Raw genomic sequence first — 25,236 nt, 5'->3', positions numbered from 1 at the left:
CCATCGTACAAAAGCTTTCCATCAAGGTCCGTCGCATTCAACAGGAAAAGCTGTTCAGCCCAGCCATGGACACGGGCAAATCTTCAAAGCCATTGACACTGAAAACTGCATCGACATCAAAAGATCTTACAGCATCGGGGAAACCAGCTAAGAAGCCATACATTTCCCAGTAAGTGCTGCAGGTCTCAACAGCATCGAGTCCCTTGATGCAGACCAAACAACGACGCCATTGTTCTGCAGCTTTTCAGGTTGTCTCTCCTTCAAAGTATGCATCCTCATCGAGATCACCCACTGCGAGACAACTTGCTGCACTGATGGTGTTGGCTGTTGAGCCAACACCATCCCTCTGAAATTTGATGAGTTCTTCCAGAGGGAGCTCGGTAATATGCTTAAATTGCACTGTATGCCGATGATAACATCAACTCCCTCGGTACCGGCCCAACCTAAGCAAATCACTACATTGCCTCAAGGTACCGATGTTAGCTATCCATCGGCACATCGAGCTACTTCTCATGGATCTTTTGTGAGGCATCATCACTCCCCATCTCGAAGACATTCTACCTCAGGACATCGATCTTCGCATCAACATTCTCCCTCGAGGCATCGATCAACTGCTTCAAAGTGTTGATGCTGTTCCTCAACACGGTGTTCGATGCTGAGGTATCATTGTTCCTCATTGCGTCGTTCTCATGCTTCTAAGTGGAAAAGGGATACTCATCGATCTTCCTCATCGGTACCGAAGACATCGCAAAACTTTTCCTTGACACACAGCTTCTCCAAGTCTTCTCTATGATTCAGATTTGCAATATGACTGAGTGTGAGCGTACTTTATCTGTGCCTGAGTCTTAAGGCATACCTTCAGAACTGTCACCACAGAATACACCTCCCAGAAGATCTCCTCCAGAAGGACTTTCCTTTACTAGATATATTAGGCAGCTGAGCAAAGCTGTACCTATCAAATTGGAAGCTGATATTCAACCGAATGCTGGGTTCTTGGATGCCTTGGACTATGATTAGCCTCCCAAAGAGCTTCTTAAGTTACCATTGCATGGCATTTTTAAAGGGACAGTTCTCAATAATTGGGAAACACCTTTAACTATCACTAAAGATCTAAGCAAAGTAGATTCTATTTACAAAATCATTTCTTGTCCAGGGTTTGATAAACTACAACTTCAACATCAATCTTTACTTGTGGAATCAACGCTTAAGAAATCTTCCAGTACAAGAGTTTATGCCTCAGTGCCACCAGGGCGTGAAAGCTGTACTATGAACACATTTGGACTTCGCCTTTATGAAAATTCTATGCTGGCGAGCAGGATCCTTAATTACAATTTCTACATGTCCATTTATTTGAAACAACTCGTAAGGAAATTGCCTGACTTTGAAAAGTATATTCCTTCAGTGCTCCTTACAGAATATCAACAAACTATTCACTCTTTTTCACAGTCTAGAAAATTTATAGCAAGGTCAGCCTATGATGCTTTTGAAATGTCATCTAGAGCAGGGGTCTCAAAAGTCCCTTCTTGAGCAATCCAGTCGGGTTTTCAAGATTTCCCCAATGAATATGCATGAGATCTATGTGCATGCACTGCTTTCAATGCATATTCATTGGGGAAATCCTGAAAACCCGAGTGGATTGCGGCCCTCAAAGAAGGACTTTGAGATCCCTGATCTAGAGCATCTGCTGTGTTGGTGGCTATGAGATGCCTGTAGAGATATGTTGCGACTCACAAATGGAAGATTAGATTAGATTAACTTGGCTAAGAGTCTCTGATATGGACATCAATCTACAAGATAGATTAGCCAAAATTCCATGTTTAGGAGTAGAACTTTTTGGTGATTCCATTGAGGCGGCCATTCAAAAATTGCCACAACATGAAAAAAAAATTGGAGTTCTTTGAACAGAACAAAGACTAAGCCTCAAGCTTCAAAGCAGTCTGCTAAACCTTCTTATTCATATCAAAGGCTTCTAAGCTGCCACCACAAAAGAAGCAAAAGCAGCAGCCTCAGAAATCTTAGGCGGCAGCTTCTCAAAAACCTGCTCAGTCCTTTTGACATTCTTCTGGAGAGCATAGCTACTGTTCCCCTATCTCGGTTTCTTCCTCAACTAATCGGAGGTCATCTACAATTTTACCATCAGCGTTGGTCCCTGATGATAACCGACCTGTGGGTTCTCAAAATCATCAAGGAAGGTTACTCTCTTCATTTTGTCACCATACCCCCAAATCATCCTCCAAGAGAGTCCTCTTTCAACCCTCAGGAGATGTCCCTGAGAAATAGAGGCTAAATGCCTTAGAGGTAGTACCCCCTTCTCAGAAAAATCAGGAGTTATACTCCAGGTACTTTCTCATCCCAAGGAAGACGGGAGGTCTACGTCTAATTCTTGACCTCCAAGACCTAAACAAATTCCTAGTCAAAGAAAAGTTTTGAATGCTATCCTGGGAATTTTATATCCACTTTTACAACAAAACAATTGGATATGCTCTATAGATCTAGCAGAGGCTTATACCAATGTATCAATTTATCCTGCTCATATAAAGTTTCTGTGGTTTTGGATAGCCCATCAACATTTTCTTTTTTTTCCTCAATAAATTTTTATTGTCATTTAAAGCATATAACAACAAATACCAAGGCAATACGGGGAGATATGATTGAAACATATAAGTACATCACGGAACGCATCGAGTCAGAAGATGATATCTTCTGGCTCATGGGACCCTCGACCACCAGAGGGCATCCGCTGAAGATCAGGGGAGGGAAGTTTCATGGCAACTCCAGGAAGTACTTCTTCACCGAAAGAGTAGTGGATCATTGGAACAGACTCCCATTCCAGGTGATAAAGGCCAGAAGCGTGACGGATTTTAAGAGAAAATGGGATACTCACGTGGGATCTTTAAGGGAGTAAATTCAGGGGAGGGGATACTTGGAATGGGCAGACTTGGTGGGCTATAGCCCTTTTCTGCTGCTTTTTTCTATGTTTCTATGTTTACACTGTATCAGAGAGGCATAAGTACCTTACTATGAAATCTCTCATCTAATACACAAAATCTCTTCTCTATACAACATAATAAAATAATAAAGAAAGTAGAAGGCATCAATGCCGTACAGACCTTAGTAGAATAATGACCAGTCCCCCCACCAATCCCACTCACCAAAATGTCCCCTTGAGGCAGACACTCAGTAGTTTCTGGAGTGGGAGAGGGGGGAAAGGAGGAATGGTGCGCACTCTGCAGAAACCTATCAACATATTCAATGCAATGTTCTGCCCTTCGTCCTGGGCTCCTCCTCAAGAGTGTTCACCAAGTGTCTGGTAGTAGTGGCAGCAGCTTTAAGAGCTCAAGGGCTCCAAGTTTTTCCCTATCTCAGCAATTGGCTCATAAAAAACACCTCTCCAAAAGAGAAGAATTGAATGAATTCTTACCGAGAGGAGCTGCTACTTTCAAAGCATGATAATGTTGATATCGGGAGTTTTGAAACATGGACATGTTGGTAGAGGCACCCTTTATATAAAAAATGAGATAAGTACAAGATAAGATTTAATTCTTTATTGAGTATTAAAAATAAATTATATATATATATATAAAATAAAAAAGTGATGATCCAGTGATGAATTGGGTTGTTGTGAATACAAAAGCCTCCTGAAAATCAAAAAACTTTTTGAAAAAAAAAAGAAAGATATAACAATTGTGTATGTTGGATTGGACTAAGATTGTTTATTGATGGTTTCCAGCATTTTATTAGCCATAAGTATTTGATTGTCCTAGGATAAAGCACAGTTACTTACTGTAACAGGTGTTATCGAGGGGTAGCACATCCCACTCACCTCCCCTGGTTGGCTTCTTAGCTAGCTATCTGAACTGAGGAGACACTAAGGAGCTGCCATGGTTTGGCATTACCTCTAGATAATGGGCTCAATGGTAGCGACCCTGGAAGTAATTCCCTGGGCGAGGGTGCATATGTACCACCTCCAGGATTCTCTGCTCTCCATTTGGTCCCCACAGCATCATTCCCTCCAGTTAGCTAAGCTCCTGCTGAACCGGAACGCACGCAGGTAGGGCTGGTCTCAGGGCACTGGTCTTTGACCTGGGGGACGCCGCGGGAGCTGAGGTGCATGAGTGGGCTTCAGGCGGGAAGGCACTCGCACTTGCATGGTGTGGGCAGTCTCGAACTTTCTCAAAACTTAGTGACAGTACACTTTTTAAACTGTCCGTACTGGGCTCTGTGGATGACATCACCCACATGTAAGAATATCTGCCTGCTGTCCCTGGATAACACCTGTTAACGATAAGTAACTGTGCTTTCTGATCCTTGGAAATGCTTATAAAGAAAACCATGAATCTTTTTTTATTTATATTAAAAAACATACTAGTAGGGAGATATTTACCCTGCCAATGGGAATGTGAGCCTAGAACCAAAATTTTTCATTTTAAAACCATTTTTTATTGTGAATTTTAAAAAAAACAAATTCTGCCCAAAATATGCAAAAAGGCCAGACTTTGTCCAGGATGCCATTACCTTTTTTCCATCTATTCCTTTACAGCAGCTTTAAATACATTGGCAAGAATAAAATAAATTAGTACAAATTTTGTAGTTGTTTTAGAATACCACTTGTTCTTTTTTTCTTTTGGAAAGAAAAAGTAGACCCATGGTATACAACTTGTGCTTTAAAACCTAAATGTTTCATTGCTTTTCTGCATTTGTAATTGCAGGCAGAAGGTTCTTCAACTCGCCCTTCAGGGAATCAAGCTGCTGTAAATAAAGGGAACCAAGCCAACAGTTTGCATATCCCATGCTTGTTATCAATGCCCACAAGAAACCATATGGATATCACAACTCCTCCTCTGCCTGCTGTAGCACCTGAAGTTTTGAGGGTGGCCGAACACAGGCACAAGAAGGGACTGATGTATCCTTATATTTTTCATATCTTAACAAAGGTATGACCTTCTAAATTAAAATTAAAATTTCCTTCTTACACAGTATGGTTTATTAGATTCGGTATCTTGGAAGTATTAGCAGATAGGATCTGTGCACTATGCTATGGAAAAGTCTTGCCGCCTCTAGTTGATGGTGGTAGCCAACAGAAATTTACATTGCATATAGGTTGGGGGGCAATGGAGTCTGGGGACCCCCGTCTTGGCCCTCATAGTATATGTTAACTGCCATGCAAGTTTACTTTATGCAGCTTAACTACTGGCATGGTCTCTGCTTCCCTGGCATTCCTAACCTAGCATGTCCTCTAGATGCTCAACCCCTGGGACCAGCAGGATGAAGGGTGCTACAAGGTTATGGGATCTTGCAGCTCATCCCAAGAGACCCTTTGTTGAAGAAGAAACTGCTATATTAAATGCCCTTCTTCCTGCTGGCCATGGGGACCAAGCTTGGTAAGCACCGGGGTAGTGGCTTCCAGGAGGTTGGGAATTTAAAATACCTTCCCACTGCCTCTTGCCTTCCCCAAAATATCCACTCTGTAGATGACTGCCTGATTTGCCTAATGGAAGCACCAGCTCTCTCCATCATTGTTCCTATTTTCCTTGATACGGGATATGGCAGAGGTTCTTCATTTACTGAAATTTATCTGTCCTCATATTTATTTCTCATTTCTTATGCATTGCATTTTAAAAATTATTTATGCTACTGTATGGTTTCTATTTTAAAGCAGGAAAACAGGAATGTCCTCGTCTCTTATAATTTGCAAGTTCTTCATAATTGCATTAAATGAGTTCTTAGTGAATTCTTTCAGTCCATTTCAAAAATGTTTTCATACTACAGTTGTTTTATGACCAAAAACTATAATGATAAGAGAGGATTTTTTTTTTAACCAGGATCTGCTTTTTGTTTTTGTTCTATGACCAGGAGCCACTAAAATTTGCAATATAGAATGTAGCTCAAATTATGAATCTATTGAATGTGTACTCCTAACTTAGCTGCACTAGAGGTTTTTAGCATGAGTCAGTATAGTAAATTCTCCGCTACCCATAGAATTCCTATGAGCTTTGGATTACTTACCTCCCTGGCCTGTGCTAAAAACCTCTAATGCAGCATGATAAAAATGTGTTGGGGGGATAATTTTTATTATAATAATCTGGCCAAGGGATCAAACATTATATATAATAATAATAATAATAACTTTATTCTTGTATACCGCCATACCCAGTGAGTTCTAGGCGGTTCACATTAATTAAACATGGTTACATGCAGTTAAGTATTAATTGAACAGATTTACATTAATTAAACATAGTTACATGCATAGTTACATACGGTTCACATTAATTAAACATAGTTACATGCAGTTAAGTATTAATTGAACGGATTTGCATAGAGTTAAGTGTTAAATTGAACAGGGATGCAGGCAACGGAGTAGATGAAATTGGGGAGTAGGATAGGGTGGAACGGGGCGAGATAAAAAAGGGGGGAGGGGGGGTTCTTTAAGGAGGGGGCAAATTAGGTATCGTGGCGTTGGAAGAGGTGTGTTTTGAGTAATTTTCTAAAGCTGAGGTAGGTTGGAGCCTCGAGGATTAATTGGGCTATCCTTGGGTTTAGTTTGGCGGCCTGGAAGGCGAGGGTTTTGTCGAAGAATTTATTGGAGTGACAGAGTTTTAGGGAGGGGAAAGCAAATAGCTGGATTCTGCGGGAGTTCTTGTTTCTGTGATACAGGATGAAGTGTGGGTTGATGTATACTAGAATGTATGCAATTTAATGCATTCTTTTTCATATTATTTTCTTCTTACAAAACAACAGTAAATATTAAAAGAATCATGGCTCAGATCTTTCTAAAGTGAATGGGTGCTGCTAAAGCAGGGCTGTGGAGTCAGTGCACCAAACCTTAGACTCCAAGTTTTTTTATTTTTCTACTGTCCAGCTCCTACTCCCAACTCCTTCTGATATTAGGTTTTACATTTTTTGTTCTGAATGTACCAGTACTTTAGATCCAGGACAAAGATATAAAATGATGAATTTAGCATATATTATAAAGTGGTAAGTTTTAATTTTGCAGCTGGAGTCTGAGTTGGTACATTTTTACCAACTCCATCCAAAATTGACTCCGACTCTACAGCCCTGTGCCATAGAGGCAGTGTTCATAGCTCTTTGGGGAAGTAAGTTGTCATGCAGTGACAACATCTAATGGCTATAATTTGCTGGGTTTGGAAGGACCACTTATGCTTAACCTCCTTCCAAGGACTGTCACTGCAATAACTGGAGTAAAGTACTGTAAGTTAAAAGAAGTACTATAAGAAATAGGGTAAAGATATCCAGGAAATTGAAAGTAAATATTATAGCAACAGATTCCAGCCTTAGTTTTAACTGAACTGAAAGCCAAAAGGAGCAAGAAAGAAACTGCAGGGTAAAAGAGAAAAAAAAAAATTTTGATGACAAAAATAATGAAGAACATAGCTGTAACCTGATTTCCAAGCCCAAATCCATGCATTCGTGCCAGTACAAGAAACACATGAATAAGAGATTGAGGAAGTAAGTCTGATCAGATTACAAGTGCAGGTGGTGACTCTTTGTTATATTATTCTGTGAGTTGTAAGCGAGTATTAGGAAGCAGGATCTAGATAAAATACAGCAATAACTAGGAAAACAACATGTTAATGCAAATTTTATTTAATTTTTTTACTGTTTTCCTGTGCAACATGACTGTCAGTCTTGACCAGTAGGTAATTATCCTACCCAACCAGTGAGGATCTGTAGGAACCTAAATTTGCATCTCTCGGCTCCTCCCCCTTACACTCTGGGTTATGCCTAGTGGTTAGAGCTACAGCCTCAGCACCCTGAGGTTGTGGGTTCAAATCCCATGCTGCTCCTTGTAACCCTGGGCAAGTCACTCAATCCTCCTTTACCCCAGGTACGTTAGATAGATTGTGAGCCCACTGGGACAGAAAGGGAAAATGCTTGAGTACCTGATTGTAAAACCATTTAGATAACCTTGATAGGCAGTATATAAAAACCTAATAAACTTGAAACTCTCAATCTAATTTCCTGCTGTGAGGATGTGCAACTATTAATCTAATCTAATGCACAACTTATTATTTGCATTATACCAAAAAGGTTCATGGCGATTTATATTTAAAGTGGCCATAAAATCTATGGGAAAATGCAAAAGCAATCAATAATTAAAATATCATCATAACATGAATATTAACAAGTCATATAAAAAAGTTTTCAAATTTTTACGAAACCTTAAGTAATTGATATCAGTCCTAATGTAAACAGGTAGATTATTCCAAATTGAAAGGGCAGCGTAAGCAAAATAGGAGCTGAGCTGTTGTGTATAGCGTATTCTCTAATCTGTGGAAAATGTAGTAATAAAGTACCATATTTTTCGCTCCATAAGACGCACTTTTTCCCCCCAAAAAAGTGGGTGGAAAAAAGGGTGCGTCCAGTGGAGCGAATACCCAAATCCTCCCCCCCATTACCTTTTTTAAACCGCCGCCTGTCCCTCGCCCGCCGCCACTGTGGCTGGTCGCTCGGGAAAGTAGAGGAAGGGAAAGGCCAGGCGAGTGCAGCGATTACACATCGGGGGTAAGGCTTCTGGGCCAGCAGCGTGCAATCGCTGCACCCGTCTGGCCCTTCCCAGCAATTCTTTCCATTCTGGTGCTGAGCCAGGAGTCCCTCCCCCCCACACACACACTCCTGCTGCTTCGTTGACGTGTCCTTAGAGTGGCAGCAGCGGGAGGTAATTAAATCCAGTGGGTGGGCAGGCTTGTGGGGGGGACGGAAGAGGACAGAGGGGAACATAGGAGGGAGGGAGGAAGGGACAATTGTTGGGCCTGAGGTGGCGGGGAAAGAGGACAAAGTTGGGGGGAGAGGACAAAGGCTGGAAGTCAGTGAGGGGAATATGGAAGGGAGGAAGGGACAATTGTTGGGCCTCAGGAAGGAAAGAAAGAAATCATCAGACAACAGGGGGGGGGGGGGGGGGGGGGGGGGGGGGGGGAGGGAGGAAGAGGACAAAAGCTGGAAGGCATTGAGCGGGATTTAGGAGGGAGGGAGGAAGGGACAATTGTTGGGCCTGAGGAAGGAAAGAAAGAAATCACCAGACAATAAAGGTAGGAAAAATTATTTTATTTTCAAATTAGTGATCAAAATGTGTTAGTTTTGAGAATTTATATCTGTTGTCTTTATTTTGCACTATATTTGTCTGTTTTTCTATAGTTGTTACTGAGGTGACATTGCATATTTTAAAAAGTCATCTGCCTTGCCAGCCCTGTCACGACCTGCCACTAGACCACCAGAGGGGGGACATGGTGTAGAGCCTGGCAAGGATTGTGGGGTTAGGTGCAGAACCTGACTGGGAGAATTTGGTTCAGAATGGTTTTTTTCTTGTTTTCCTCCTCTAAATCTAGGGTGCGACTTATGGAGCGAAAAATACGGTACCAGATAATCTGATGGAAGAATAATGCAAGTGAGAAAAAAACAAAATAAGATTATCTGAAGAGTTAGTCTGTAATATACAATGAACTATCCAAGCTAGTTTCAACTTAATTCGCCTCTCAACTGATAACCAATGAAGATTCTTATACGCTAATGCAACACTTTCATATCTTTTAGACCAAAAATTAATCTAACCGCAGAATTCTGGAGCAACTGCAATTTTTTGATCAGTTTTGATGTTCAAGTTCAAATATAAAGTATTACGGAGTAATCAAGTTGTGATGACACTGACATCTGAACCAAAATGATGTTCAAAAAAGCATGACTTCACTAGCCTAAGTTTCTTCATAATATATAAAATCTTCCTTCATAAATTAGAAATTTGATTTTCAAAACTTTGGACGGTTTATCTACCATATATACTTGAATATAAACTGACCCAAATATAAATCGAGGTAACCTTTCCCCCTCCCCCAAAAAAGGAGGAAAAAAGGTTGACTTGAATATAAACCGGGGGGTTAATATTCAAGTTCATTGCCTTGCCCTGCCAGGCTCTGTACCCTGTTCCCTCTCCCTCCCCTGCCAGTCATTGCACCCAGCCTCACACCCTCCCTGCCAATTTCTGTACCCTGTCCCCCCTCCCTCCCGATGACTTGCAGGCCTCCACTGTGCCTGCCATGAGACCTGGTGGTCCAGCGGTGGCCAGGACAGGAGGGTTCCCTCCTGCCTCCTATCCTAGCCAGTTCTAAGAATTTGTACCTCCCTTCTGCCTCCCCTGAGTACCTTTAGTATCTCTGGTGGTTCAGCGGTGAATTGCGGCAGGAGCAATCTTCCTTCGCTCCTGCCTGTGCAGAGCTGCTAGCTGATTGTCTGCCGTGAGTTCTCGCAGGACCACAAAAGCCGTGAACTTGTGGGAGCCAGCCAGCTAGCGGTACTTGCAAGGGTAGTACCTGATTGTAGGGTAAGAAATGAAGGAACAAAGGATAGTGAATTATGAAGCCAAAGACCCTTCATCTTAAATTCAATTTCAACTTATTAGTATAAGCCCAATCTCCAATTCTACTCAAGCAATCAGTGATCTTAGCTGAAATGTCCTAACTCATCTAATACGCTTACTATATTACCTGATCCCAGACATTAAGCATTTTTTGAGAATTTGAATTGGAAAAATTCAAGGATGGTATAACTTTATCCCAAAAAAACAGCATGATCTAACTTTCCTCTTGCTTTAATAATTTTTCGTTGATAATTTTGAGTAAAATAACCCATGTACAAATGCAAGTTGAAAGCAAGGTACCTGTGACCATTCTACCATAGATAAAGCATTAAAAGAAGATACAGCTACAGAATCAAGGGAATGGCCTTTTTCATGAGTAGATCCAGAAGGCATTAAATTAAAAAACTTCAGTACAAACACTGTGGAGTGTATTAATTAAACTTTCCTGTGATTATAACTTAGTTTATTTCATACTGTGTACACAGGCTTTATATATTGAATTTTGTACAAATGATATATAAAATCTTTATATTCACAATCAAACAATAATTTGTGTGATGTGAGTGCAGTGCTCAGATCCGCAACTCTAGTGCTTTAATAAAATTATAAACGTGGATTGCTGGCTGGGACCATCATAGCAACAGTGCAGTCCCACTGTGCCTACATCTAATTACTAACAAAAGCAGATGAACATATAACTTATCTGAAGACGAGGCAATTCATTCCACTCAGTCCCCACTACTTAATGATGAATAAACCAAAGATAACACCCGAAAATGGCCAAATCCCAGTCCCTTGACTTGAGTTTCGCTATTGCGTCTTCTGGAGGGAGTATACTATTAAAAAAATACTCTTTCTGAGCTATTTAGGCAGTGAATGTGGGAATGTTTTGATGCGTGAATGTGTTTATAGTAATCTTTATTTTCACTCTTACTTTTTTTATAGTATACTCCCTCCTGAAGACACAATAGCAAAACTTGAGTCGAGGGAATGGGTTTGGGCCATTTTCAGGTGTTATCTTTGGTTTATTCACCATTAAGCAGTGGGAAGCTGAGTGGAATGAATTGCCTCGTATTCAGATAAGTTATACGTTCATCTGCTTTTGTTAGTAATTAGATGTAGGCACAGTGGGACTGCATTGTTGCTTTGATGGTGCCAGCCAGCAATCCCTGTTGCTATGTTTTATTGTCATGTCTATATTTTAAATTATGTCATCTCTGTCCTGTCTCGATTATATTGTGGATGTACCTTGTAACCCATTCTGGGCTCCTTTGGGAGGACGAGCTAAATAATTGAGCAAATAAATAAATAAATGATGGTCCCAGCCAGAAATCCCTGCTTATAATTTTATTAAAGCGCTATGGTTGCGGATCTGAGCACTGCACCCACATCACAAAAATTATTGTTTGATTGCGAATATAAAGATTTTATATATCATTTTTACAAAATTCAATATATAAAGCCTGTGCACAGTATGAAATGAATTAAATTTCAAGATACCAAGAATTTCTTAGAATCCAATTCCCTGTTATCATTTAATTCTAGGGGTAAATTAATATCACCTAAAACCAAGAACTTAGGGGTTCTTTTACAAAGGCGCGGTAGAGGTTAAACGCGCAGAATACCGTGTGTTAAACCGCCTGCCGCGCTAGTACCTAACACCTCCATTGACGAGGCATTAGGATTTTAGGCTGCTGCGGGGGTTAGCACGTGATGAAATGTCCGACACACTAACCCCTGTAGTGCGCCTTGATAAAAGGAGCACTTAGTAAATTGACAAGCATATAAAGAAATAATTTCCTTTATTTTAGTAACTGACTAACACTAGGACCCAGGATAAATTAAGTAGTAATCCCAAAGAACTGGCTGTAATATTGTTCTAATCCAGAAGTTTACACATCATACATTCTAAATCTGGTGATGAAATAATCAATTAAAGTCAGATAAAAAAAACTTTCAGTGCAATATTATTGGTGAGACATTCTAGACAAATGGGTAGTGTCCCCATGGCCGTGTGCCATCTGCAGAAGGAATCCATTCTGGATTTTTCTCTGTACCTCTACTGTATTTCACTGTGCTCTCTAGCACCACCTACAGTTTTTCCCTTCTGCACATGTGCCTGCAGGAGTGTTTGTTCTGCTCGCCACAATTTATTATTTTATTCGGTGTATTTTTTCATCCCTTTTTCGGGGTTTCTGGTACTCGGAGCAATTCTTCAGCTCTGCCTACATTAAGATTTCACGGACTTCAGTACTTGTCGGCCAGCTTGCATTTACTTCATAGGAGTTTGGGCCCGTCCCCATCTTTCTCCTTCTGCTGAACAAGGGTTCGTACGCAGACTGTTTGGCATGCATTGGAGACTTAGCAGTGTCTCACAGGTTGCTAGCTGCATTTTTCACTTCTGCCCATCCTTGAGCTTGTCCATAGGTCCACAGGGATGAAGGTACAGTCAGGCATAAGATCTGACTTGCAGCCCGAAGATTAGCATTGCAGAGGCATTCACAGTATGAAGCAGTGATTTTTGTTTTTTTTAATTCCAGCTACTGAAAGAGAGCTGAGGCAGGCTGCAGCATATTTCCAGCACAGGTCACAGTGAGTAAAGGCTGTTATAGCTTGAGGTGAATCAAGGGAGGTTTGAAATTCAAAGTTTTGAGGGTTTCTGCATGTCCCCCTGTGTTCTCACTTTAGAAAAATCATAAAATCGCTGGTTTTGAAGTTTGTTTAATGTAATGAATAGTGTGATTTTGGCTCAATTTTCTTAACAGTAGCCATCTTGTATTTTTAGCAGGCTTTTTTTTCAAAAGATCCATGCTTCTCCAAAACTGCAATTTTAGCCTCAAAACATATTGGGATGGAGTCCTTGGGCTCTCCTGATGTGAATTCTTGCCAGGATTGTGCAAATTTAGCACCTCAAAAGCATTCTTACGACATGTCTCGCCCTGGAGAGGCAGCAGCATCCAGCTTAGCTTCTCCACTGTTGAAACAGGTCACTAAACGCTCGGCTAGCTTGGTGGGGTGGTCTTCTTTATTTTCAGGGCTTGGCACGGCTACTAGTTCTATGCGTTTCTTAGGCTATGGAGGCTTCGCAGCCAGGCGAAAAGTTAAGTCATGAAAGGGTGACTCTATGCTCCAGGAACCGGATACTTTCTCTGAATTTATGAAACATTTGTGGAACGAGTTCAAAGCTGGCATTCTTCTCCTGCACAGGCCTGCTCCGCCTCAGATACTGTTAAGTGGCGTAGCTTCTATGGACATGTCCTCCTCTCAGTCATATCATGTAGTGTGATTGTCTTAGTTAGTTTCACATTAAGGACTAACAATCCATGATATAATGGACAGTTTTCAAATATAGTGGACACTCTTAAAGTATTATAGTAAATACTCATATGATAGTGTAACTAAATTGTATGGACCTTCAGACCACCATCAGGGTATACACCACCGATTGTTTTACTCTTCGTCGGTCCAACCTTTATTAATTATTCATTTTTTCAAAGTTTTTAACTGGACTTTTCTTAAAATATTTGTAACAATCAGAGAAGAGCTACTAAGCTAATAAAGGGTATGGGGGACCTTTCATATACTGACAGACTGAAAAAACTGGGGCTTTTCTCGCTGGAAAAGCGACGACTTAGAGGAGACATGATAGAAACCTTCAAGATCATGAAGGACATAGAAAAAGTGGACAGGGACAGATTTTTCAAACTATGGGGAACCACAAGTACAAGGGGACACTCAGAGAAATTGAAAGGGGAGAGGTTTAGAACAAACGCCAGGAAATTCTTTTTCACCCAGAGGGTGGTGGATACATGGAACGCGCTACCGGAGGATGTGATAAACAGAAGCACGCTACAGGGCTTCAAAGAAGGTCTGGACAGGTACCTGGAGGACAAAGGAATAGAGGGGTACAGATAAGAGTAGAGGTAAGGTTATAAGGATAGGATTAGAGGTAATTTATAAAATTAGTCAGAGACCACTGTTCAGGCAGTGGGCCTGATGGGCCGCCGCGGGAGCGGACCGCTGGGCGAGATGGACCTCTGGTCTGCCCCAGCGGAGGCAACTTCTTATGTTCTTAGAACATCACTTAGCTTTGGCTTATAGTGATACTGTCCTGTCTTCACCTCTCCCGACATGCATGTTTCACACAAGAAAACTTTCTTCAGGGTCGAGGGAAACTGCAATAAAATGACACTGTGCCTTACTTTCTCATATATATATATACGGACAACCCATAACAACCGAAATGCCTCTCTTCAATGTTCAAAACTAAAAAACTACAAACCTACTACAGAGCCTAAAAGATAGAAACTTAAAAACTTAAAGAATGATTGCTTACCGATTGTAGGAGCTAACTCGAGATACTAACATGGCCGCGGTTTGCAATTACGGCTATTTAATACAGCTGGCCTAGCGCACATCACTGGGCATAAGTTGACACCACCGGCACGATGCCGGGCGTATGATGTCATCAAACGCCGGTGCAAGGCTCAGCCGCATCAAACAACCGTCTCTCATAGAATAGATAACCATTCAATTTCTTCATTAAGTCCTGCAGGAGCCAGGGACATAAGTCTATATATCCATTTTTGCTCTTTATATGCTAATGCTTTCTGTATATTTCCTCCCTCCCACCCTACTGTCAGAGAATCAATGATTCTCCATTTAATATCCGACCACTTATGACCCATTAATTGCCAATGCCTCACCAAAGGGGCCGTGTCCCGTTTAGTGCGCACCCGAGATTTATGCTCATTTAATCGAACTTTTATGGAGCGCATCGTACACCCAATGTAAATTTTATTACAGGGGCATTGGATCAGATATGTCACCCCAGTGGAGTCACAATTAGTGGAAACCTGACTGTAATATTTGGTGCACCCAACATTGACCTAGCATAGTTAGGTGACACCATTGACACCTGCCACAGCTGGTATGGGTACCCCTATTGTGAACCAATACAGGCTTATGTTTTACAACTTCTCCAATATTCCTACGTTTCCTTTGCTGCCTGATCCTGCTCTGGGGGATCCTGATGATGATGATGACCAGCTTGATGATCCCTTATTTACAGGCGTAGCGCTTCCTGGGACAGCAGAACAGGGACTATGTGCTGGATTTGCGGATCCCTCTGGGGCTTTGGAACCTGGGTATACATTTATTTAAATCTGCGGTTTTGATGGATCTTATTTCATAGTCTTTGCAGGAGTTGAATTTAGTCACTCAGCCGGTTCCATCCATCTCTCACTGTATGGCAACTCCTCCAGCCCCTTAACCATTTTAGTCGCTCTTCTCTGGACCCTTCATGTCCGGCGACCAGTGCTGGATGCAGTATTCCAGGTGGGGGCATACCATGGCCCGGTACAGCGGCATGATAACCTTCTCTGATCTGTTTGCGATCCTCTTCTTAATAATTCCTAGCATTCTGTTCACCCTTTTCACTGCCGCCGCACATTGCGCAAACATCTTCATTGATTTGTCTATCAGTACTCCCAAGTCTCTTTCCTGGAGGGGGGTCTCTCCGAGTCCTGCACCATACATCCTGTATTTGTGTATAAGATTTTTGCTACCGACATGCATCACCTTACACTTATCCATGTTAAACCTCATTTGCCATGTTGCGGCTCATTTCTTGAGCGTGTTTATGTCACGTTGCAGGTCTTCACAATCCTTCTGTGTCTTCACTACTATGAGTAACTTCGTATCGTCTGCAAATTTTATCACCTCGCTTGTCGTACCAATTTCCAGGTGTTTATAAATATGTTGAAGAGCACGGGTCCAAGCACCGAACACTGCAGCACTCCACTCATGATGCTTTTCCAGTCCTAGTATTGTCCATTTTCCCTCACTCTCTTATTTCTTATCGGCCAACCAGTTTTTAATCCACATGAGTATTTCACCCTCGATTCCATGGCTCGCAATTTTTCGAAGTAGTCGTTCATGTGGGACCTTGTTGAACGCCTTCTGAAAATCCAGATATACAATGTCGACCGGGTCACCCTTGTCTATCTGCCTATTTACTCCCTCAAAGAAGTACAGCAAGTTCTTCAAGCAAGATCTTCCTTTGCTGATGCTTTGCTGGCTGGTCCTCATCAGATGTGTCCATCAAGATGATCAATGATGCGGTCCTTTATTAGCGCCTCTACCATCTTTCCCAGTACCAAGGTCAGACTCACCGGTCTGTAGTTTCCCAGATCTCCCCTTGAACCTTTCTTGAAGATCGGCGTAACATTCGTCACTTTCCAGTCTTCTGGAATCCTTCCTGATTTGATCGACAGATTAGCTATTAGTTGGAGCAGTTCAGCAATAGCCTTTTTCAGTTCCTTGATTACCCATGGATGGATGCCATCCGGTCCCGGGGATTTATTATTTTTAAGCCTATCAATCTGCCTACATACCTCTTCTAGACTGACCATCAACCCTGTCAGTGATAAGTAGTAGTAGTAGTCGAGAAGCTCGCATGCTGTTTTGGTTGGTGTAGACCCACCTCTCCGCAGCTCATGTAGCCAGGGTGGACAATGTCCAGGCAGATTTTGAGTTGGCAGCCTCTAGATCCAGTAGAGTGCTCTCTCAGACATGAGCCAGTAAGTACAGGGATGGACACGCTGATCTAACCCTGGTCTCAAAGAGAGCTGCTTTATGTGTTCCCTTTGTGGCCAATGATAGGAAGAGTCCTTCACAAGATTTTCACCCACAAGGGGTATGCGATTCTAGGCCTTGATATGCAGACCTAGTAAGTTTGCAAGTGGACAGGGGTCTTTCGATTACCTTGTCTCCCCGACCTCCTATCTCAGGAGCCAGTTCTTCTGGAGGATCTGGACCGCTTTGGTCTTAAGGCCTGGCTATTAAGCACTCAGCTTTAAAACATAAAAAGGTATTCTGATTTGGTGATCACTACTACCCTCGTGAGTTCCAAGAAGCGTTCTATCATTTCTGCCTACACGAAAACTTGGAAATGTCTCTAGCACTGGTGCAGCCAACAGCAGACTGAGCCATCAGAGGTGCCCATTCCTAAGGTGCTTGCATTTTTACAGGAGAACCTGGACAAGGACCTGGCAGTGGCCTCTCTCTAGGTCCAGGTCACCGGCTTGTAATGCCGATCTCTAGCATCTAATCCAGATGTGTCCAGATTTTTGAAGGGGGTTTTGTGGCTTCAGCCACCTGTATGTTAGCCCTTTCTAATCTAATCTAATATTTGTGTGTTGCGCATACCTAAACAGGCTCTAGGCCAGTGTTCTTCAACCACCGATCCATGGACCAGTGCCGGTCCACAGAAATTTCCTGCCGGTTCACAGGGCCAGCATTTGCATCAGGCCCAAAACAGTGTTCTTCAACCGCCGGTCCACGGTGCAATCAATGCGGCATTATCTTCGAGCCAGCTCCCTCTTCCTAACTGATTCAGTGCACAAAGCCACGGGCAGTGGCTCCTACGGGCATCCTGCACCTGGACCGGAAGCCTTCTCTCTGACGTTGCAACTAGAGAATGACACGGTGACAAAATTCATCACCGTTCCCGTTCCCGCGGATAACCGCGGGAAATAATCCCATATCATTTTGTAGTGTCTATTTCAACCTCAGTTCTCCTACACCAGCATTCTTCAAAGCAAAGCTTGAGGGTCAGTGGTTGAGTCCATTCATACTCTGATTCTTCTCTCTCTCCTTAAAGAATGACATGAAGATGGTTTCCCGCAGTTATCCGCGGGGACGGGAACGGGAACGGTGATGAATTTTGTCACTGTGTCATTCTCTAGTTGCAACGTCAGAGGGAAGGCTTCCAGATGGGCACGGGATGTGCAAGGTGCAATTAGTACTATTATGGGGGTGGGGTCTGGGGTGGAGATTGGGTAGAGATGGGCGGGGTCTGGCCCACGACTTAGCCCAGTGTTCTTCAACCGCCGGTCCACGGACTGATGCCGGTCCACAGAATAATCATTTTATTTCTGCCAGTCCATAGGTGGAAAAAGGTTGAAAAACACTGCTCTAGGCGACTTGAGGAAAGGAAGGGAAAAGGGTTAGTGTGGGGGGAAGGAGCGGAAAGGGGACAGGAAATAAAAAAACTTAAGCGAATTAAGTAAAGTTCAGGTGCTTATAATGATCTTAGAAGAATTAATTGTCGAAGAGTGAAGTTTTCAGTTTCTTTCGGAATAGGGTATGGTTGGTTTCCGTTCTTATAGTCTCAGCAAGATCATTCCAGATTTTGACTCTGAGGAAGGTGAACATGGACTGGAAGGTTCTTTTGTACTTAAGATTTTTTGTCAAGGGGAGGTTTAATTGGATCCTGTTGAGATTTCTGTGTGAGATGGACCATGCAACAGTTAATAGTTTGAGTGGGACGGCTGAGTTGCTGTAGATAATACGGTGCATGATACGGTCCTCAGAGTGCTTGCTCGAGCCCCCTATGAGCCTTTGGAAGAGGCCTTGCTCACAGATCTTACGGTTAAGTCTGTGTTTTTGGTGACTATTGCCTTGGCCAGATGAGTATTGGAGTTGCAGGCCTTGTCCTGCAGGGAACCTTTCCTCTGAATATCAGGGACCAGAGTATCATTGCGTATGGTTCATTCCTTTCTTCCAAAGGGTGGTTCCCACATTCTATATGAATTGGGAAGTGCTCTTCTTGCTGATGGGAGTGAAAAAGGAAGACAGAATTCTGCAGTATCTGGACATTGTAGAATCCTCATTCGGTACTTGGAGGTAACTAATGAGTTTCACCTGTCCAACCACCTGTTTGTTTTCACAGGGGCAGTGCACCAAGGGAGATCGGCCTTAACGGCGTCTATCGCCAGGTGAATTTGGTCTGCGATTTCCTCCGCATATATCAGCAGTGTCAAGCTCCCTCCGGTGGGACTCAAAGCCCATTCAATCAGAGGCATGGCAGCTTCAAGGGTGGTAGCTAAGGCATTCTCACCTGAGGAGATTTGTAGAACTCAGATGTGGTTCCACTATCATATTTTTGCCAGATTCTACCGGGTGAACCTAGCAGCAAGTGCTGATTCTGCTTTTGGTGCCACTATGGTGGCAGAAGGCTCACATTTCCCTCCCTCTTCTTAGGGGACTGCTTTTGTACGTCCCACTGGTCAAGACTGACAGTCATGTTGCACAGGAATGAAAGATTAGGTTCTTTCCTTTGATAATCTTCTTTCCTGTAGATATGACTGTCAGTCTTGACTCCTGTCCGGTCAGTTGGTAAGCTTGCTCTCTGCTTTAGTCTGGTCTGGATGGTCAAATGACTTCTATTTTCCTTTGTGCCCTTGGGGGTTCAGGAGCTGAAGATTTCTAGAAGTACTTTGTTACAGTGTTACGTGTGTGTTATATGCTAAAATTTCAGTGCAGCTGGTTCACTGGTTCATACAAAGTTTGTGAATTCTGTGTGTTGCTTTTTTATTATTTGCTGACTAACTTTCTCTTATTTTATACCGAGCAGAACAGAAATGTGTTGCAGGGGCTCCTCCCCATGTTGGGTGTTTTCTAGGTTGACATTCCTGGGTTATTCAACTGCTTTGGAATGGACTGAGGAGTTCATTCAAAGCGCAGAGTGTAAGGGGAGAAGCCGAGAGATGCAAATTTGGGTTACTACAGATCCTCACAGGTTGGGTAGGATATTTACCCACTGGTCAAGGCTGACCGTCATGTCCACAGGAAAAAATTAGCAAAGGTAAGAACCTAATCTTTCATTCTTTGCTTCTCCTACTACTAATCATTTTTATAACACTGCTTGGTATACACAGCACTGTACACATTCTATGCAGGTACTTTCTTTGTGCCTAGTGGGCTCACAATCTTAAGTTTTGTGGAACAATGAAGGGTTAAGTAACTTGCCCTAGGTCACAAGTAGCTGTAGTGGGAATTGAACCCAATTTACCAGGATCAAAGCCCACTGCACCAACCACTAGGCTACTCCTCCACTCTACTCCAAATAAATTCTCTGCTATATTTTGTAAAATATTCTGGAGTTGCACCTTTTCTTGTCTGTTTGTATTGAAAAGGGTGAAATCAAGATTCCTGTTGCTATTGAAGATGAAGCCAACAAAGAACTGCCTCCTGCTACCCTGCTTTACAGATCAGTTCGTCAGTATGTTTACGGAGTCCTGTTTAGTTTGGCGGAAAACAGAAAGAAAAGTGAAAGGCTTGCATTTAGAAAGAATCGACTCCCCCCAGAATGTAGGTGCATTCATTTCTTCCTCTACTTTGGCAGCTACAGTAGTGATGGACTTTAGTATAATGTAATTATTGACTTTTTATGCATTATGAAAGTTAATTTACCATCTCTACTTTCCTCTGTTGGCCATGCCATGGTACATAAGATTACATTTCAGAAGGTTTCTTCAGCTTAAGCTTTCTATTTAAACTGGGTAAAGTGTTGGATTAAGTGAATTATGATTAGGACTTCTGATACTAGGTATTCATTGTTTGGAATTTTGGGAGTTTATTATTGAGGCAATTAGGTACTTTACCAGGTTCAGAAAAGTAGAGGGTTATCTATGCATTTGCATTCTGAAAAATATTTTTGTGGATTCCCAGTAGATTTTGTTAAAGTGATACAAAAGTACAGTATAGTTTTTCAGTCCCAGCTTCTCTTCTCAAAGGCCCAGCAAGTGTATTGTCCACAGTCTCTGCAGAGACAGCTGCAGGCTTTTGCAGAGTAGACTAAGTCTGTCTTGAAAAGTGGGTGCATGATGAGGACAAGGGCAATAATACTATGGCATGCTTTAAAATAAGAAAATTAGTACAGTAGAAGATTAAATGAAGCAAAACAAAGGAGTCCTGATTTAACCAATGTTTTGAATCCTTTTTCTTTCTATTTCTTATAAAGAAATAAAATCCAGTTTAATAGAAATCTCAAGCATTTTTTAAAACTATGCTGCTGTTGTCCGTGGTCATTAATTGTTTAGCTTCCTGTAGGGAAATCATCTGTAATTTTTAGTGATGTAATTATTCAGAAAGCCACATAACAAATGTGAATTTCTGTGTAAAAGAAGAAAGCTAGGCAATTGTGAAATGTTTACCCAGTTCCTTTCTTTTCCTGGTTAGTATTTCATGCTTTTTCCTCCTGAAGAGGCTGTTTGTTTTCCTTTTATGCAAATTCCATACAAATAGCAGCACAGAATCCACTTAATATGGCAGTCACTGACTATCAAAAATTTCATTCATATCCTTCATCCTAACAGTTTTTTTATTCCTGGGTTTTTTGTTGTTTTTTTTTTTTAAATTCTACAGTTTATCCAGTGATAATTAAAGAATGGGCTGCCTATAAAGGAAAATCTCCTCAGACCCCTGAACTAGTAGAAGCTCTTGCATTCAGGGAGTGGACCTGTCCTAATCTGAAAAAGTTGTGGCTGGGAAAAGCTGTGGAAGATAAGAACCGGAGAATGCGGGCTTTTTTGGCATGCATGAGATCAGACACACCAGCAATGCTTAATCCAGCTAATGTGCCTACTCACCTTATGGTGCTCTGTTGTGTGTTACGGTGAGCATTGACTGTTTTTCATGAAGTGTTGTGTCTTTTCTGAGTGTCCTCAAAATGTTTTCAGTTTCCTGATAAGTTGCATATCCAGGAAATAATAAAATAATTACCAATTCCTATTTTGTATTTATGGGGGTAAAATGTCTCTCAGCTTGGATGCTTCTTTGGGAAATATTTCTTGCTTCTGTAAATGGGTTAGGACCAGTGTTCTTCAACCTTTTGACACCTATGGACCGGCGGAAATAAAATAATTATTTTGTGGACCGGCACCGGTCCTTCTTCATGTACCCAACCCATTTCCTGATCTCTCCTCAGACATACCTGAGGGTACCCCAAGTGTTTAGTGGATGGATCAGAAATTGTCCCTCTCTGTACCTGCCCCCTAGCCAGGAGTTAAAAATGGCAGTTATGACACCTTGTAGTAGTATTATAACACTACCTCTAAGTCCTAGAAGTCAGTCTCCATTTAGATCCCAGGCAGCCATGGGACAAGAGCAGAGAGTTCTTGGCTGGTCCACTAGATGATTAGAGATGCCCTAGGTAAGTCTGGTTGGACAGGAGGAGTATTGGATTGTGCTTGGAAGGTGAATTTACTTGGGGATGGGAACTGACTTCTTATTTGTTAGACCATGGCCAAGCTGTAGCCTGTAGTGCTGTTACACTTGGGTGACTTTACGTGCAGCTACACGATTAGCAGTGGGGTCAGCTGACCTGTGTTCTGGTTGCCCGTGCCAACCATGTCCCATTATCTTCCATATCCTACCTGAATCCTGCGCCTACCCACACTAAGCAGTTTAACACAGGATTTTTTAATACTTGTCTACTTTGTTTTAGCACAGGGATCTCAATATCCCTCCTTCATGGCCGCAATCCAGTCGGGTTTTCAGGATTTCCCCAATGAATATGCATTGAAAGCAGTGCATGCACATAGATCTCATGCATATTTATTGGGGAAATCCTGAAAACCCGACTGGATTACGGCCCTCGAGGAGGGACTTTGAGAGCCCTGCTTTTAGCATGTGGTTGCTGTTAGCATGTAGCAGCCAATAACATGGACCTGTGCTAGCAAATGAACTATTTGCTTTGTGCAGTTTAGTAAACATACCCTTACGTGTTTACATGTTGGAGGTATTATAATAGCTATGTAATATATGTTACCTCCAACCTGTTTATTGACATTTATTTCTACACATCTAAATGGATTATAGCACATCAACCAAACTGCTATAATGAAATTTTAGCAAAAATCAGAATTGAATTTGAAGATACAGCTGGGCTCAAGAAGATTTGTGTAGGGGTAGTCTGTAATGGTTAGTGCAGCAGCCTGAGAGCCAAGGGAGCTGGGTTCAAATCCCACCGCAGCTTCTTGCGACTCTGTTGCCCCCCAGGTACAAAATAAGTACCTGTATATAATATATAAACTGCTTTGATTTGAAACCACAGAAAGGTAGTATATCGGTTCCCTTTTCCTTGTCCTGTAAAACTAAGGCCTCCTTTTATTAAACTGCGGTAGCAGTTTTTAGCGCCGGGAGACGCGCTGAATGCCTCACGCTGCTCCAGACGCTCATAGGAACTCTATGAGTGTCAGGAGCAGAGCAGGGCATTCAGCGCAGCTCCCCACACTAAAAACTGCTAGCGTAGTTTAATAAAAGTGGGTATAAAGGTGAGCCATACTAAAGCAAGAAGTTGCTTAGCCCTGCTGAGGTCTACTAATGTTAAACTTGCAGTTGCTGTATTGCAACATAGAGACAGCCAGAAATAAGGATTTAGCAAAATAAGACTACTGCTTACTGAAGTGCGGTAAGACTAATTAGCGCAGGAATAATGTGCATATAACTGCGTAGTATGCTCATAGGACTATAGTGCAGGAAACAGCATGCATGGCAGAAATAGCCAAAGGATTGTCTTAAACTTCTTTTCCATAATCTTATGAGAGATGCTATGTTAAAAAAATAAAAATAAACCGAGAGGTGCCTCTGCTAGTTCCAGTGGCTCCATATAAACTGGACACTAGTGCTGCCCAATTCAGGAAAAAATATTTCGATTCGGTTCAGCCTATTGAATCGATTTTTCGATTCGATTTGATTTGATTCAATTTTCCTGCCCAATTGGGTGGTTTTTTCCAAACATCCTGGTGGGTTTATTTTATAGCCTCTTCACCCTCTTTGCCCTCTCCTACCCACACTGGTCCTGTGGTGTAAACAAAATAAACAAACAAAAAATACTTTTCCTCTCTCTATTAAATCCTAGCTCACATTTACGGTCCAACACCAGCTCTGGAAGAATACACATTTCAAATCTGACATATTGTAATCACAAAACAGAAAATAAAATTATTTTTCCTACCTTTTGTTGTCTGGTCATTTTTCCAATCGTGTAGGTCCCATGTTGGTCTGGTTGTCTTCTGATCAGGCTCTCCTTTCTTCTTTCTCTGTGCTAATCATCCATCTCTGTCCTCCCCTTCTGTTTCCCTTTCCTCCCCCGGAGGTCTGGCTTCTTTCCTATTTTTCATTTTCATCCCCCCGCAGCTGCAGCGATGGACCCCACCATCCACAGATCCACCATCTCTCCTTTTCTCATCTACCCTTTCATCCAGTATCTCTCTTCTGTGTTCCTGTTCAATGCTCCCTCCATGCCCAGCATCTTATCTCTCCCCATATCCAGCTTCTTCTTTCTCTCTTCCTTACCTCCTGTATCCCCTTCCCCAGGTACAGGCTTTCTCCTACTATTGCTCCTGCCATCCTGCACCTTGCTCACCTACTTTGGAGCAGTATCTGTCCCTCTTGTACCCTTCCCCTTGTGGTCTTGCATTTCTCTCTCCCTCTCCCTCTCTCCATTAGTCCAGTACCTCTCCTCTGCTTTCCTCCCCCTCTTTTTGGTCTCTCTCTTCCCTTCACCCCCAGGTCTGGCATCTCCCCTCCCCTCTCTTACTCCTTACTCCTCCCTCTGCACAGGCCTGTCTCCCCACCGCCAAATGAACTGTTCCTCCTCCCTCTGCACAGGCCTGCCTCCCTGCCCTGAAGGCCTGCTCCCCACCACAAAGATCTGTTCTCCCCACGAAGTCACTTTCTCCTTGCGCGAAGGCCTGCTCCCTCCACAAGGCCTGTTCCCCCCCCCCCGCAAAGGCACATTTTCTCCTCCTCCCTGCCGCGAAGGCCTGCTCCCGCTGCGAAGGCCTGCTCCCCCCCACCAGGGAAGGTACATTTTCTCCTCCCCCCGCCGCGAACGAACACCTGCTCCACACACAGCCTACACCTTCCTGCTACGTCCTGCCCGTGCTCTGACGTCAGGGGCAGGATCGCAGCAGAGAACGTGCCGCTGAGGACCACGGACAGCTGCAGGGATCGCTACAACACCAGCGAGCCTGCAAGCTGCCCTATTAGCGGTAAGGAGGTAAGAGCGGGGAAGC

General features: G+C 42.6%; 1 protein-coding gene across 1 annotated transcript in view; it reads left to right on the top strand.

Moving 5' to 3' along the window:
• Positions 1–25,236, top strand: part of FAM120A (family with sequence similarity 120A) — a 126,126-nt gene that overhangs the window by 60,721 nt on the left and 40,169 nt on the right. Inside the window, exons 9-11 of the mRNA XM_033926005.1 lie at positions 4,710–4,934; positions 20,350–20,524; positions 21,581–21,830. Of these exons, the coding sequence (XP_033781896.1) occupies positions 4,710–4,934; positions 20,350–20,524; positions 21,581–21,830 (650 nt within the window). The remainder of the gene's footprint in view (positions 1–4,709; positions 4,935–20,349; positions 20,525–21,580; positions 21,831–25,236) is intronic.

This window comes from Geotrypetes seraphini, chromosome 17, assembly GCF_902459505.1.
Source record: "Geotrypetes seraphini chromosome 17, aGeoSer1.1, whole genome shotgun sequence".
Classification (NCBI taxonomy): domain Eukaryota; kingdom Metazoa; phylum Chordata; class Amphibia; order Gymnophiona; family Dermophiidae; genus Geotrypetes; species Geotrypetes seraphini.
This window is presented reverse-complemented; position numbering and strand designations above follow the sequence as displayed.